Source organism: Cynocephalus volans, chromosome 6, assembly GCF_027409185.1.
Source record: "Cynocephalus volans isolate mCynVol1 chromosome 6, mCynVol1.pri, whole genome shotgun sequence".
NCBI lineage: Eukaryota > Metazoa > Chordata > Mammalia > Dermoptera > Cynocephalidae > Cynocephalus > Cynocephalus volans.
The window spans coordinates 110,634,796-110,650,223 of record NC_084465.1 but is presented as its reverse complement, the minus strand read 5'-3'; the positions used below and the strand labels follow the sequence as shown (position 1 = coordinate 110,650,223).

General features: G+C 46.2%; 1 protein-coding gene across 1 annotated transcript in view; it reads right to left on the bottom strand.

Annotated features, from left to right (window-relative positions):
• Window positions 1–309: 309 nt before the first annotated feature.
• XYLT1 (xylosyltransferase 1) overlaps window positions 310–15,428 on the bottom strand; it is a 318,277-nt gene continuing 303,158 nt past the window's right edge. Inside the window, exons 11-12 of the mRNA XM_063099789.1 lie at window positions 12,027–12,360; window positions 310–6,702 (exon numbers count right to left, since the gene is read on the bottom strand). Of these exons, the coding sequence (XP_062955859.1) occupies window positions 6,380–6,702; window positions 12,027–12,360 (657 nt within the window). The 3' untranslated portion in view covers window positions 310–6,379. The remainder of the gene's footprint in view (window positions 6,703–12,026; window positions 12,361–15,428) is intronic.

Here is a 15,428-nt window from a genome sequence, read left to right as displayed (position 1 = left end):
GGAATGAATCACTTATAGGAGGGTGTTGCAAAAATCCGGTTGGGAAATGACAACAGCCTTCATGAGGGAATGTGTCCACACATGACATGTTCCCAGGAGAGGCTCAGTTTATGCCAGTGGTCTCAGCATCCCTACCAGTTGGTGCCTCCTTTAACTCCCCAAAGTATCCCAGTTTGAATGATAAATTATAAAGGTCATCCTATCTGTTATGGTGCAGATGATGGGAGAGAATACAAGACTGCATGAAGATGTACCATATTGTTGAAAAGAAGCTATACAGTCACTGCTCCATAAAGACAGTATTTTTTTTTTTTATTTTAAAATTCTGCATCTGAAAACACAGTATGACAGAAAGCATATATATACACCTGCAGTGTTTTTGGTATGATACAGTATTTAATACATCAACTGTTTTCTGCAAAAACTTTTGCTTTGTCAGACAGAAACAAACTTCCCTAGACAAAAAAATACAGCTAAGGCACAATTTTGTTGTTGTCATTGTTGTTTTTCTGCTAAATGAAAAGACGGAAAATGTGCAAAACCGGGCAGGTAATGTAATTGTTTCCGAGAATCACATTCTATCTTGAGGAGCAAGTGTTTGTATGATTGGAACTTTGATTATTGGTCAATTTCAGATAGTTCAATATCTCTGAAAATACTCCTTTAAATAAATAGCAAAATATCTACATCTTTCAGTGTGTGCCATTTGAGTTCTCTGTTCTTTTTAAAACTTTATTTACAGATTCTCTTTTTTAAAATCAATACATTACAAAATATTTCTGTACAGTTTTATGCATATTATGATCTATAACAAAATAGTTATTTTTAAAAACTATATCACCATGTCTTTGACAACAATGAAGAGACAGTAATAACTTATTGTGAGACCACTAAAACAAAAACCTAAACAAATGCTATTGACAACATTATATTTAAAATAAGGAAAAAGACACAAGGACTACAAAGACAATTGCGCTCAATTCCAGTGAATTTCTTATGAAAACCCTTGGGTTGTCTTTGGCCTCCATCAGCACTGGAGTGACGGGGGGGTAAGGGGTAGGGTCTGAAGGTAGAAAGAGGGTGATCCCTTTAAGAACACTACCCAACCGCTGGGAATATTTAATGCTATCACTTTCCAGGCAGGAAGGACGAAGAGATAAATTGAGAAACCCTCCTGATTTATCCTCGAATGAAGTACGTAAAGTCACCCCGTCTTGGGAGGAGGGGAGGTTTGGAAAGCCGATGCGAGCACACTGCTGTTAATTAAGCCGGCCCATTATGCTCTGAGAGAGTGTTTCATGAGCTGGCTAAGGTTGGGATGGGCACCCAAGCCTTCCTTTTACTCATAGGAAAAATATGGGATCATTTTCTTAAGAGACGACATTTGTAAGCAATTTCTATCGCATCTGCAAACTACAGATCAGCAGCCCCTCGCTTAGGAGCACCAGGATGCTCTCACTTCTGTGATGTTGGTGGAAATCAGAGGGGGAGGAAGGCCAGCTTTCCAAAAATAATTTTAAGGCCACATTTCAAAAAGGAGAAACCTAAGGCTTTTTTTTTTTTTTTTTTTTAAAGGGGGGTGGGGGTGGGGATGGGAGAAGCAAGTCGAAAGAAAATGAGAAATGGAGTTGATGGCATTAGGAAGGGTGCTGGCAAGGGACAGAGCCTGCTTTCTGGTGGTGTCTGCAGGCAGAGGCAGCTGCAGTATTCCCAGCCAAATGGAGGGGAAGAGAGGTCGCTTTCTCCCTGCACGGGGCTTGGCAAGAACAGAACCAAAGACAACGTGAGGGGTAGACACAGGTGGTGCATGAAAGCCCTCCTCAGTTTTAAGAGGGTCCTATACAATATCTTGTTTGCAAGGTAAAAAAAAATAATACTTCTAAGTTAGAGAGAGAGAGACAGAGAGGCAGAGAGAGAGAGAGAGAGAGGGAGAGAGAGAGAGAGAGAGAGAGAGAATTTGCATAGATCGTACATTCAGCTCAAGCAGATTTGGACACCTTTATCCCCCCAGGTAAACTTCTCAGCAGACACAATGAGGTAGCGCCTGTGATAGACCCATGGGCAAAGTAAGGTAACTGAGGCAGAAACAAAGAGGACATCCCATGAGCAAGCACAGCTCCGTGTGGGCTCTAAAGAGGGCTGCCCAAACTTGGGATTTGGTGGGAGCCCGGCTGTCCCCACACCACTCCCCTCTTCCTGGAGCCTGTCCTTGCCACTTCTGCCTGGATGGATGGAATCCTGGGAAGTGTGACCCAGCCAGAGATGGACCTCGGTATGTCTAAGGGACAGCAGTCCAGATCTCCAAATTCTGTGCCTTCGTTCCTTCAGCACATGGTCATCATTCCCTATTCCCTTCAGAGTTCAACAAGAGCTATTATTTTTGCCCATACCTAATGCTGACTTTCCCCCTCCTGCACTAGGGCAATGCCTAACCTCATTTTAAACCACCTCTCCAGAAAGGAGAGGTTGCTGGCAGCGTACACACAGAACTGTGAGATTTTTCTTTGCCTACACTCTGTTAAAAAGAAAAAAAAAAAAAAAACGAAGTTGAAAAATAAGATTTTCTGTAAAAACCTGAATTTCTGTCCTCTTTTACCAAATTGGAAGATTCCACTACACTGTGCTTGTATTCTTATGTGCAAGGACAGGCTACAACTGAGCAGAGGCCACTCTTTCTACAGGGGTCACTTGCATGCTGGTAAGACCACAGTCCCCACCACTCCCTTTTGTCTTATACCAACAGTTTCACTCATCTGTGTTAGTGTCCTGCACTCTCTAAGCATTTGTGACCCCTACCACAGAGTGTGGCTTTGATTTGGAGGGCCCACCTTAAGTGTGCTGACAGCTGCTTCCAGCGTACCCAACCCATCCCGGGATGCTGCTGGGGAGCTGGTGTCCCAAATCCTCAGTGAACTTGGTTGTGAAAGTGGGTCTTGGCTCATGCCCCACACCCTGTGGCTACTGCACCCCTCTACTCTGCACCTTCTTGGCAGACAGGTCAAGGTTCCAGCCAGTGTTTTTCCTGCATCTGCAAACTAGAGAAGTTGGAAAAAGGTCCTCACACACCCAGGCCTCTGCCCAGAGTGGCTTGTAATCCACCCCTTTGGGATGAGAAGTTGTGTGGTCTTGCTCATTCCCTCTAAACTCCACTTGCAGTTTAAAAGTTAAACTAACAATGAAAAACAAAGCCAGGATGACTCCTGATCCCTCCAGAAAGGCTTTTCTTCAAAGGGAGGAACCAGTGCACTTTTTAAAACCCAGAGGCCTCAGGAATTGCTCCCTTTCTGTTGGAGACATACACTTTATGCACGGCCTGGGAAGCAAGATTTGGGAAGGTTGGCTGTCTACTGAGCCCAGTTTCTGCCTGAACACCACTGGGTGGATGGGAAATCGTCAACAGGGCTATCGAATGCTTCCTTCTCCCCACAATCCAACCCGAGTCCTGTGTGTAAGCCTTCCCAAGTTTCCAGGGACCTAGCCAGTGGCTCAGCTCACAGTTGCTGTGCCTTTGCAGATGGCAATAGGGTTTCCAGGGACCACAGTCTATGCTTTTGAAATCCTCGGGCAGCCGTAGCTCTAAGGCTGCCTGACCAATGGTCTCTGACAAATAAATCATCCTCAGGCAAAAAAAAAAAAAAAAAAAAAAGGAGTTACACTATTTTCCCTGGGAAAACAGCCCCTTTTCTCAAATCATGCTGGGGCTTTGTTTGAAATTTTCCTTCTTTACCAAATGTAACGGCTGCAAAGTTCTTCTCTGATCCAAGAACAGAGACAAATGAACACCCCGTGTGACTTCTCAGCTCCCCGATTATTGTGGGGAGTGGGGAGTGAAGCCACAGGGGAAGGGGACTGTTCCCAGAGTAAGCTAGCTGTGCCATTTCTCTTCTTGTTCCAGGAGGGAGAAAAGTCAGAAATGTCAGTGGGTGCAGGAGGGGCCCCGTCTCCGAGTCTGCAGGCTCCCATTGTACACAGGAACCCGCCAGGGCTGAGTCCCTGAAACCACTGCAGATAACGCTGCGGAAAGCACAGAGCCCGGGCTGCCTGGCAAGAAAGGTGAACGGGGAGGCTCCCAGGTGACTTGAGCAGCCCAGAGAAACCCTGGCCAGAGGCAGGGGCGGGGGCAGAAAGAGGAGGTGGCACCCAGCTCGTGGCTCCCACAGAGTCTGATCATGGGGACCTTCTGAAAGACCACTAGGGGCCCCGGAAACACTGTTGACAGTGGCTGTCTCCTGGGTCTCCTGGCTAGACTGCCCACCATCTTCCTAAGATGGGTCTCCTTCTGAAGAAGCCCTTTTCTGTTTCCCTCTGCCATCATCACATCGAGGACCAGGGTTAGATGGGACACGAGAAGCCATCGATAGAGAAGGAGGGATGGCCCATGCTTTCTGGTCAGTGCGTCCCCTCCCCCAGGTCTTCAGCCTGTCACATCCCTGTGCCTGGCGTGGGGACAGGGGTGGCTCAGAAATTCCAACACTCTTGGAATTGGAGGGACAGATGAAGCTAACACCCTGCAGAAGGGGATGTGAGACTCCAGTGGTCCCCAAGACACCCCACTGCAAGCCAGAGGATGACGCTGGTCGAAGCTTTCTCCTTGTGGTGTCCACACTCCTGCTTTACTCTGAGGACAAGGAGAATGTAGGGCAGACACAGAGAGAGAGGAACCGAGAGAGCAAGAGAAAGAGACAGACCGATAGACAGACTAGGGGGCTGGTGGGGGAGGAGGGGAGGGGGTGGCAAGGGGTGGGGGACAGGGAGCCTTTTGTGAATAAAGGCAGCTTCAGTTAGTAAGATAACATAATTGACAAGCTGCAAAAACAGCACCTACTAATTAGTCATTGACTAAAACATATAAATAATAAATATCTAAAGTGTTCTTTCTCTATGTCCTCCATTGCCAATAGGACATCCTGCCTTGCTGGGCGAGGGACAGGGGGCCACACGACTGACAGGCCATCCTGGAGTTACTGCAGAACCTTAAACCCTGGGATGGAGAGAAATACAAGGACTGTATTCTCTCTGTATCCATGGGAAGGGTAGTTGGCAACCAGGGGCTGACTTTTCTAAGGGAGCCCTGTCATTTGGGGAGGTGGGATTCCAGGAGGAAGGGAGCCTCTGGGGAAAGGTTCTCCAGATTAGCAGGGAAGGCCCTACAGGGGACACATGGCAAGGAAACCCTTCAGCCTTCTGGTAACTCAAGCAGTGTTAATAATACTATCTTTTATTTTTTTAAACAACCTTCCCACTTTTACGTTGCATGTCCTGATGGGCCTGTTGGCACCTCAGATAAGGAAGGGCATGAAATTAAAAACCAAATCTGAAATGCTTTTTCCTGGATGTGAAGTCTGGTCCATGCAGTTTGGTCACTCCCAGCAGCACCAAGTGTGCAATTCACAAAGGGTGTGAGTGCCTGACCTCAGACCCGAAGGACCTCTGTGCTGGCCAGGTCCAGAGTTTGGCTCCAAGCAATTTTGTGAGTTTCCTGGCCACGGTCCCCAAAGCTCCCATTTTCAAGGACCAAAGAGGTCATGGTCTCGCTCTCCCAGCCCATGTAGCATCATCCCATTTCTGCTACATTGTGTGCTAGGCTTGAGGGAGGGTAAGCAGGCCACTGGACAATTGGCAGTCACACTTCTGGGTGGATCTCAGCCATGTCATGGCAAAAGGCTTTCCCGATTTGTTAGTTACTAAGGGCAACAGCTCAACCTGAGAAGGGTGGGTGGGAGGCTGAGAGCCCTCCCAAGCCTGTTACCTCCCTGGGAGAGGGCCCATGACTGTGACTTTCAATGGCTGTCATTTTGGGACTGGCACAAGTCTCCCAGAAGGATGAACAGAAGGATGGGGCTGGAGACCACACCACGGTCTGGGCAGTGCTTATCAAACTGGCTTTTGCAGAGCCCTTGGGGTCTGAACAGGTACCTTGGGAGATGCCCTTGGCAAAGGGACTGCCTGGCAGGCTGAGCCTCGAGAAGGAACCTCACCAGAGCAGCTTGGATTTCATCTGCACCTTGAATATCTACCTACCACTGCGCTTAGTAAACAAAGTTCTGCTGCTCAAAACAAAAGTTTGAAAATTGCTTGTCCTGGGGATTGGTCATTAAAGTGGGAAGACAAGGAACCTGTAGATCTTGAGGATCAACCAGAAGAGGCGAGACCACTGTGGCACTAGGACTGACCCATCCCTGCCCTCAGAAGCCAGCTACCAAATGCAGGTGTTCTGACCCTGCTTTGGCCTCTTAACCTTCATTTTCCATCATTCTACGGCCAGGAGAGTCCCTTGCACAAAAGGTATCCCCTGGGGTGGGAGGCCAGGATTCAAGCCCCGTTGGCCTCTCTGGCTGCTTTCCCACTGAGATCCGCTGTGGCCCCCTGGTGCCCAGTGCTACCTGAGCCGGCCATCGGGTTTGACCGCCCCCAACTCCGACTTGGGGTCGGGGCTGAAGGAGCTCCAGGCCGTCTGGCTGCAGGTCTGCATGACCGGGCAGGCAGTGGGGCCTGTGGCACATATGTCCATGGCGGTCCACATCCCACCCACCAGCGAGTCCAGCCAGCCCTCCAGCGCTGTGCCCGTGGAGGCGGCGTTCCTCCGAGCCTGCTCCACTTGGGCGGGGCTGATGGGGAGGCTGAGGACGGGGTTCAGGCTCTGGAAGCTCTGCTCCATGTAGGCGCTGCGGAGGGGCCCGTTATGCAGCTTCAGTGCCTCCTCTGAAAACCAAAGGGAACACGAAAATGATTCGAAGAGCCACTAAATGGGTACATACTTCCTATGTGCCTGGTGCCCCACCAGGCACTGTGCGTCACCTCAATTAATCACAAGGAAGTTCTTTTATCAGTCCCAGGAATGCAGGGCACAGTGCATTCCTTTATTCATTCGGCACATGTTTATGGAACATCCTCAATAGCCCAGACATTCATTCATTGATTCACTCATTCATTCATTCAATACTTTTAAGCACTTACTTTTTGCACAGCATTCATTCAATGCGTATTTACCAAACATCTATAATTAGCAAAGCATTTATTTATTTAATAAAGATTTACTACATGTCTATCAGGTACCAGCCCCTATTCTAGGAGATGGAGTGAACCAGATAGTCAGGGAGGTTAAGATCCAGTGGAAAGAGACCTACCACACAAAGGAATAAACAAGCAGATAAATAAGGTCATTTCAAGCAGTGGTAAATGTCATGAAGGGGATAAACAGGGTATTGATTCAGAGCAGGGAGTGACAAACTATGGCTCTGGGGCCGAATCTGGCCCACCACCTGTTTTTGTAAATAAAGTTTTATTGAAACACGGCCTGTTTGTTTGCTTATTGTCTATGGCTGCTTTTGTGCTACCATAGCAGAGGCGAATAGCTGAGACAGATCATACTTTTCGCTTGAAAAGCCAAAAATATTTACTATCTAGCCCTTTACAGGAAAAGTTTGCCAGCTCCTGGGTTAGACAGTGACAGGGTATTTAACTTAGATGGGGTGGGTAGGGGAGACCTTTCTGGGGAGGTGACATCTGAGATGAGTGCTGATTAATGTGAAGGAAGAAGCCACATACAGATCCTGGGGAAGAGAATTCTGGGCTGACGGAACAGCAAGTGCAAAGCCTAGTTAGAGCCTTTCCCCAGATCACACAGATAATGAGTGTCAGGGCCAAGGTTTGAACCTAGGTCTGTTGACCTCAAAGTCATCTCTCGGCTGTTAAGTGTCCACCATGAACTCTGAATAAGCAATGGACTTCTGCTTCCTGGCAGCCTGGTCCAAGGCATGGGGCATGAACTGACCACAGCAAAATCATCCTGGCAAGCATGAAGCCTGGACCAGAGTGGGGTCAAACTAGCCCTCGTAACAGCTTTGCTTTGTCGAACACCTACTACATGCCAGCTATTCTGCAAAATACTTCATGCAAGAGCCTGGGTACTGCAGTCAGGCTGTCTGGGTTTGAATCCCCATGTCCTGCATACCACGGCTGTGACTTCTGACTTCAACACCCTGTGGCCTCAGTTTCCTCATCAATAAAATGGACACAACACTAATATCTTCCTCATAGCTTTGTTTATGAGGATTAAATATGTTGACATATAAAATGCTTAAAAGGGCACCTACTATACACTAAAGGCTTGAAAAAGTTTAGCTAGGATTATTATTATTGGTATTATTAGTCCATAATCCTTGCACAAACAAAAATCTCTAGGGTTGATTTTATCATCCCCATTTTACAGACGAGGAGACAAAGGCATTTATGGTTAGAGACAGATCTGGGGTTAAATCCAGCACTAGCTGACTCCAAAGCCAGCGTTTGGCATATTGATACTCTGCTGCAGAGTCATCCACCAGCTGGAAGCTGAAGCAATGTTTCTGTTTCTGTTTTTTCATGTGGGAGCCAGTCTTTTGAAGACTTGGTTTCTCCATCTGTAAAGTGGGGACACTCACCCTGACATCAATTAGACCCACAAGACTGAGAATAGGCTTAAACAGAAGTTCATGTGCTTTGTAAAATGGTAATGTATACACAAGAGGGGCTTAAAGGTGGGGAAGCAGAAAGTGCAGGAATTGGGGTCAAGGAAAAAAGCTAGATGCTTCTATTTGGAAGAAGTTCCCATGTATTGTTTGTTTTATTGCTAAATATATTTGGGGGGAAAAAAAAAAAAAGACTGGTCATTGGTGAGTTGTGTTTTACCAGATCGGGTTTTGCTACAGCCAAGATAGGTAGGATTGGAAGAAACTTCCCTACGTGACCATCCAGTGTTCAGAAGACAATGCTTCCTGCTTATTTGACAGCGGCTGTCATCACCAATGGCAAGCAGAAGAGCCTGGATAATTAGCAGGTTATCTTCTAATATGGGTGGTACTGAGTGTGGAAGATGGAGGAAGAAGGACCATATGCCTGCCCTTCTAAAAGTAATGAGAAAACTAGCTGAATTAAAAATACGCCTTGGTTAACACAGACAAGAACATCATTCCTTTACTACCCAATGGTCCAGGAAGCTGAGGCTGGGCTCTATGGTTTGGAGGGGAACAGGCAGGAAGGAGGAGAGGAGTGTGCACTGAGCATATATTCTGTCTTGCTGTGATTTAGCCAAGCGTCTCTCTTTCGTGGTGGTTAGGAACTACTGTGTGTATAAGTCTGGTCCTAGCCCACCTCTCTCTGATGTCAGCAGTCAGGGTGGGCAGTGCCTGCACCATGAGCCGGGAGAACAGATCCTGCCATTTTTGGTGCAAGTCCTACTTTCTCTACGAGAGCTTCTCAGTGCCTCCGTCCTGCAGAGATAAAAAGCTGGGGAGTGAGGAGATGCCCAAACTGGCAAAAGGCAGGACATTCTGAGCGAAAGGAGCAGCTAATGAACACTGGAACACTGGGAAACCAAATATTGTGGTGGATGCAAAAAACTCTTATGAAAAATGAGGTTGGTGTGGGAAATGCTACACTGTATCAGCTCGCAGTGCTTGCCTCTGTAATTAAATTTTCCTCAATTCCACATCATCAGATTTCTTGAGATTACAAGGGATGCATCAATAGCAAATTACTCTCGATGAATCATTTTACAAATTGCCTGGCTCCCACATTCATGTTCCGTGTCATTGGAACATCGTTAACAAATATAATTACCGATGACAGGGGAGCTGCTCCCAGTGGGGTACAATGACCCCTGGGACATCCTGGGCATGGTAGGAAAAGCTCTGCCTTCTTTGGAAACTCCAAAAGAAAACACTGGAAAAATCGGTACCCGAGCTACTTTACTGGGGTCAGGGTGGATTCAGGACCACTCCTTTGTTCTGTCCTACAAGTGTCACAGATACAACGAGGAAGCTACTATTTCCATTCCTCCATGACTGGCTTTGGAAATCCCTAGGGATGTGGGACACTTGGGGGCCCTAAGTGGGTGGGCTCTGGCGTGGCTAGCCCGAGAGGGGTGATCTTTTGCCTGATTCATAGAGGGTGGAGGAACATGCTCCCATCCCAAGAAAACACGAGGTCTCTGTCTTTCTGCTTGCTCAGCACAAAGACTTAGCAGAAGCTGACAGAGCTCACTTCAAGGTGCCCTGTTTTTTTTTTTTTAGGACTCCAGGCACCCCCTCCTCACATCTGTGTCCCCTTCCTCTTGAGTCATTAGCTAAATGGCACCCAGCTCAAAACTCTTTTTAGCTAGCAAGGGCAGTAAAGTGTTTCTGACATCTGGGTGTGTGATCTGTTAGATGGAGATGAATAATCCCAAATACTGAGAGTCCCAGAAATCCTGTCCATTGGAGTCTGTCTTATGGATGTACCTGCACGGTCACATACAATTTTATGTGTAAGAATCCTTCTTGCAGCATTGTCTGTAACAACAACATCATCAATAACAACAGAAGCTTATGTGTGGAATATGATGCAGCTGGTAGCTTTATATATACTGACTTAGAAAGTGATCAAAGCAAATTTCAGCACGTATGAATCCATTTTTAAAAAACAACAAAGTTTTTATGATTTGTGATGTGTGCGATGTTTATGCTTTAAAAGCATTTAAAGGACACACACCAAACAGTGGTTACTCCTGGAAGTAGGATTTGATCAGGGAGAAAGACATTGATAAAAGAAGGTGGGAATGGGAAGCAGAAACAGAAAAGTAAACCTTTTGAATGGAAATAAAAGGCAGGTGCGTTAGGAGTCTGCTGTCCATGCCCAGTGGAAACCACTGTCTTGGATTTCGTGTTAATAATTCCCTCACAGCTTTCTCCCAAAACACGAATCCTGAAATAGTACATTATTGGCTTTGCCTGTTTTTGAACTTTAAATAAACACATCCTAATTACAACCTTTTTCTGTGATATTTCCCCCTTAATGTTATGCTTTAGAGACTCACCCAAGCCATGACACGGGACTGTGATTTGTGGATGTTTCACTGCTATATAGTACTCCACTGCATGACTAGACCACAAATTGTTTATCCATTCGAATGGTGGGCGTTTGGACTGTTTCTGGTTTTGTGCTGTTATGAGTAATTTTCATGTCAATATTTCTGTACCTGTGGCTAGGGCCTACACCTAGGGATGGAATTTCCATGTGGTAGCATGTGTGTATGTTCAGCTTTGCTAGGAGATACTAAACCATTTTCCAAAAACATCTTATCAATTTACCTTCCCACTAGTGCTGGATGAATGACCATTATTCATATGTCATACCAACGTATGACATTATCTAGCCTTCCACATTTCCCAGTACGGTTGGTGTGAAGTGGAACTTCTTTTAGCTCTTAATTTGCATTTCTCTTATTATTAATGAGGCTGACCTTTTTTTATATGTGTGTGGGCCATTCATGCTCTCTCTCCTTTTTTTTTTTTTGTTTCCCCCTCTCTGTTACCATAGGGTTTGGAAATCTTTTTTGCAAAGGGCCAGATAGTAAATATCTTTGGTTCTGTGGGCCATGGTAGTCTCTGTCGCAACTATTCAACTTTGCAGCCTCAAAGCAGAAATAGACAAGCATGTAAGTGAATGGGCATGACTGTGTTCTAATAAAACTTTATTTACAAAATCAGGCAGTGGGTCAGATTAGGCGTGTGGCCTGTAGTTTGCCAACCTCTGATTTATAAGATTTCTTTATATATTTTGAACACAAGTACTTTTTAAAATATGGGTAGCAAATATCTTCCACTAGTATGTGCTTCATCTTTTCGCCTAGTGTATATTTTTGATGAACAGATTCCTATTTTAGTTATTTTCTTTTAAACAGTAAACAAGATTTGCTGAAACTCAATATCTGCCTGAGTTTATTTCTCATCTTGTCTTTACTATGATCAAGATTTCTGGAAGTCCAATGGGAGCGTATCTGCTCAATCAGCATCTAATATATAGACAGATGACATCACCTCAGTGTGCAGGTAGATCAGGTGGTTCTCTGGGACAAATGAGCAGGAAAAAATACAGCAAGCAAGAAGCGCTGTTCTGCAAGGCAGCTACACGCATGATATCTGAGCAGGATTGTCTGCCAAGGCCAAGGACCCAAGAGGACCCTAGGGATGGACTCTTTCCCCCACAGAGATACTGGGAGTACTCACCTGGTTTGATGGGCTGCCTGTTGGAAAAGGTCAGAGGTGCGACAAGGAATTTGGTCTCTGCAACTGACACCCAGTGGTGAAGAATTTTCACTGTCCAGACCCCAGGCCTCAGGGGCAAGTTCAAAGGGGGCTTGTAGTGAGTGAATTCAGCAGTGGACTCAATGAGGATGTCATAGGTGGCTGCAATGATGTTGACGGGATCCACCCAAATGACAGTCACGGTCACGTTGGGACCCTTCCCCCATTTCTGCATACCCACTGGCTCATCCATGGGCCCCAGGAGACCCCCAAAGTTGCGAAACAGCCGCTCCTTGGCATCCCAGTCAGTGCCAACCTGAAACAAAAGAATGATTCCTGAAACAAGAGTGCTATATCCCAGAAAGGCCTGGGATCCTGCTTGTAAGGCTTCATATATCCATTTTACAGATGAGGAAACGGAGGCCCCGATTAAATCACCTGCTCAAGGTTGCACAGCTACTAAGCAGAAGACTTGGGATTTGGACTCAGTCTGGGGGATCACAAGGCCTGTGGTCCTTTCACTAAACCACTGGGCCTCCTGTGTCCAGTACACAGTGTGCATTTTGAAAAAAATAACATGCACTAAATGAATGAATGAATGTCCACTTGCAGGCCATTCCAAGGAAACATTCACCCTGCCAGTCAACAGGTACAGCTGGTTTCTGCTTTGGTCCTTGGTTTTCCAAATGACACACCTCCACTTCATTTAATTGTTCTGAACAAGAATGGACATCAGGTTTTAGAGCTGCCCTATCATAAGCTAGGAAAAAGGAGAGGGCCTCTCTGGCCTATCATTTGCAGTAGTTCAAGTGGCTTTCCTAGGAAGACAGATTTGGCTTTCCCAAAACATTCGGATCTGGGCCCTAGGGATAAAAGACATGTGCGACCCCTCTGTCCTGCCTGCCAGCTGGGTGTGTGTGTGGTTTTGACCCACAGGGATCTGTTCTTTGCTTCCCTCCTTCCACTTTTGCCCTCTGCAATGTATTCTCTACCCAGGAGGCAGAAAGACCTTGTAAAATGTTCTAACTGCTCAAGCCCTATGGCTTCCTCCTGCCCTCGATGTCCTTGCTAGCCCCCCCACCCCAGGCCCCACGAGGCCTTCCCTGCCCCTGACCCCTGCAGGACCACCTCCCTGTCCTCTTCCATGCTAGCCTTGTTTCCACCCTCAAACCTATCAGGCTCGTTTCCACCTGAGGGTTCCTGTACCGTTTGTCCTGCCTGGAATCTGTGAGGTCTCCTCACAGAGTCCTTACCTGATTGCCCTAAATCTGAAATGGCCCTTCGGTCACTCTCTGTCCCTCCTTGCTGCTGTATTTCCTTTCTACCAGAGGCGATAAGCACTATCTGGGAGCTACCTGTTGATGTCTTTATTCCTTATCTCCTCTTGCTGTCATAGAAGCTCTCTTTCAATGGAGGCCGGGCCTGCTCACTTCTCTGCTCTTGGTGCCTAATACTTGCTTAGCACACAGTAGATGCTCAAGCAATGTTTGTCAAATGAATGAGTGACTGACTTAAACAATAACTGAATTGACTACGTAGATCCCTGACACTGGGTTTGGTTGCTATTTCGAGTCCAATTAGATGAGGGGTCTTTTAGTTTGAAAAAAAATTCTGAAATCTCCTCCAGGGGGATTCATACAGTGATTTTCAAAAAAAACTTTAAAAGTTTTTAAAATTTATCAATGTAAAATGTAGTTGATTTTCATGTCATATGGTGAGTTTGAAGACACAGCACGTGGGCATGTTGGTAGCAGCTAACGAGCCAAAAGAAGGCTTGCCCTGCCTCTGTGGTGTCATCATACCCAGCATCTCTAATGTCTGCATGTGTGTGAAGGTGAGGATGTAGATGTGGGAATCTATATCTACACTCTGAGCAGATTTCATATTGCAGTGCAAACGGGAGCTGATTTACTTTCTCATTCTTGCCACGAGTTACTATGTCCATTCTTAACCCAGGATGCAGGGCTCCACGGCTGATATTTACCGAGGGCTTACAGTGTGCCAGGCATGATGTTACGTGCTTGGATACATCGATTCATTTAATATTCCCAACTCCATGGAGGGGAGACCCTTGTCATTATCTTCACTTTATAGATGAGGAAACTGAGGCTCAGAGATGTTAGCTAACTTGCAGAGGGGCACAGCCAGCGTGGGAACTCAGGAAGTCTGATCCCAGAGTCTGCGTTCTTATCCACTAAGCTACACAAGTGTATATTGCCTCCCATTCACTCATTCACTCACTCACTGACTCATTCAGTCATTCATCCAACACACACAACACTGCCTATCAGGGGTGACTGCCTTACACGCACATACACAGGCACACACCTTGCTTCGTATTTCCATTGGACCAGAGACTAAAGCTTGGGACTGAGAAATTAATGAGGGGCAAAGTGGTAGCTATAGCTCTGATGTTCTGCAGGGGCTGCCTTTCCCCAGAAACTTGTGAAATCTTGGTATTTTCTATGACCCTGTCATCAGCAGGGACCTCCTGCTGCCTAGACAGTGACTGAACACAGTAGGAATTAAAAGGATACTATTCATTGAAGGAATAACGAATGAGTGAACAGGATTCAGGGTCTTGGAGATTTTTCTAAATCTGATCCCTATTTTCCTACTTACAACCCCTGTCAGCTCCTCATTGTTCTTAAATCCAATCTCTCACCCTGTCCTGAAAGACCTTTTCCTCCTGGCTCCAGCTTCATCTCTATCCCCCTCCCTCTCCTTGTTCCAGGTCACGCTGGGTTACTCTCAGCACGTCCTGTGAAGGGCTCTCTCTTGCCTCCGATCTTGCGTCCATGCCTGGACCTCTCTTTGGAACAGTGGTCCTTTCCCCACCCTCCTTCTGGCCAGCATGAACTCATTATCCAGACTTTGACCCAGGCATCACCTCTACTTACCCTGGGTACAGGCACCACAGAGGAGCGTCTCTGAGCACTGACTATCACAGCTTTTAAATTTTTTTTGGCACAGTATTGAATCTTTTATTTTATGTGTCTGTCTCCCTAGCTCCAGAGCACCAACTCTATGGGGGCAGGGACTGTATCTGGCTTGCTCGCCAGCATATCACTAGTGCCTAAAACACTGCTGAGCATATATTATATGTGCAATACATCTCCATCTTTATATTTCTATCTATCTATTATCAATCTATCAATCAATCACTTATGTGTCTTTTCTGTCCATCTAGCATCTATCTGTTTATCTACCATCTATTTATCTACCATCTATCTGTCTATCAATCTATCATCTACAGGCTGACTATACTTTATCTGAAATGCTTGGGACCAGAAGTGTTTCAGACTTTGTACTTTTTTGGATTCTGAAATATTTGCAACATACTCACCAGTTGAGCATCTCAAATCTGAAAATCTGAAGCTCATT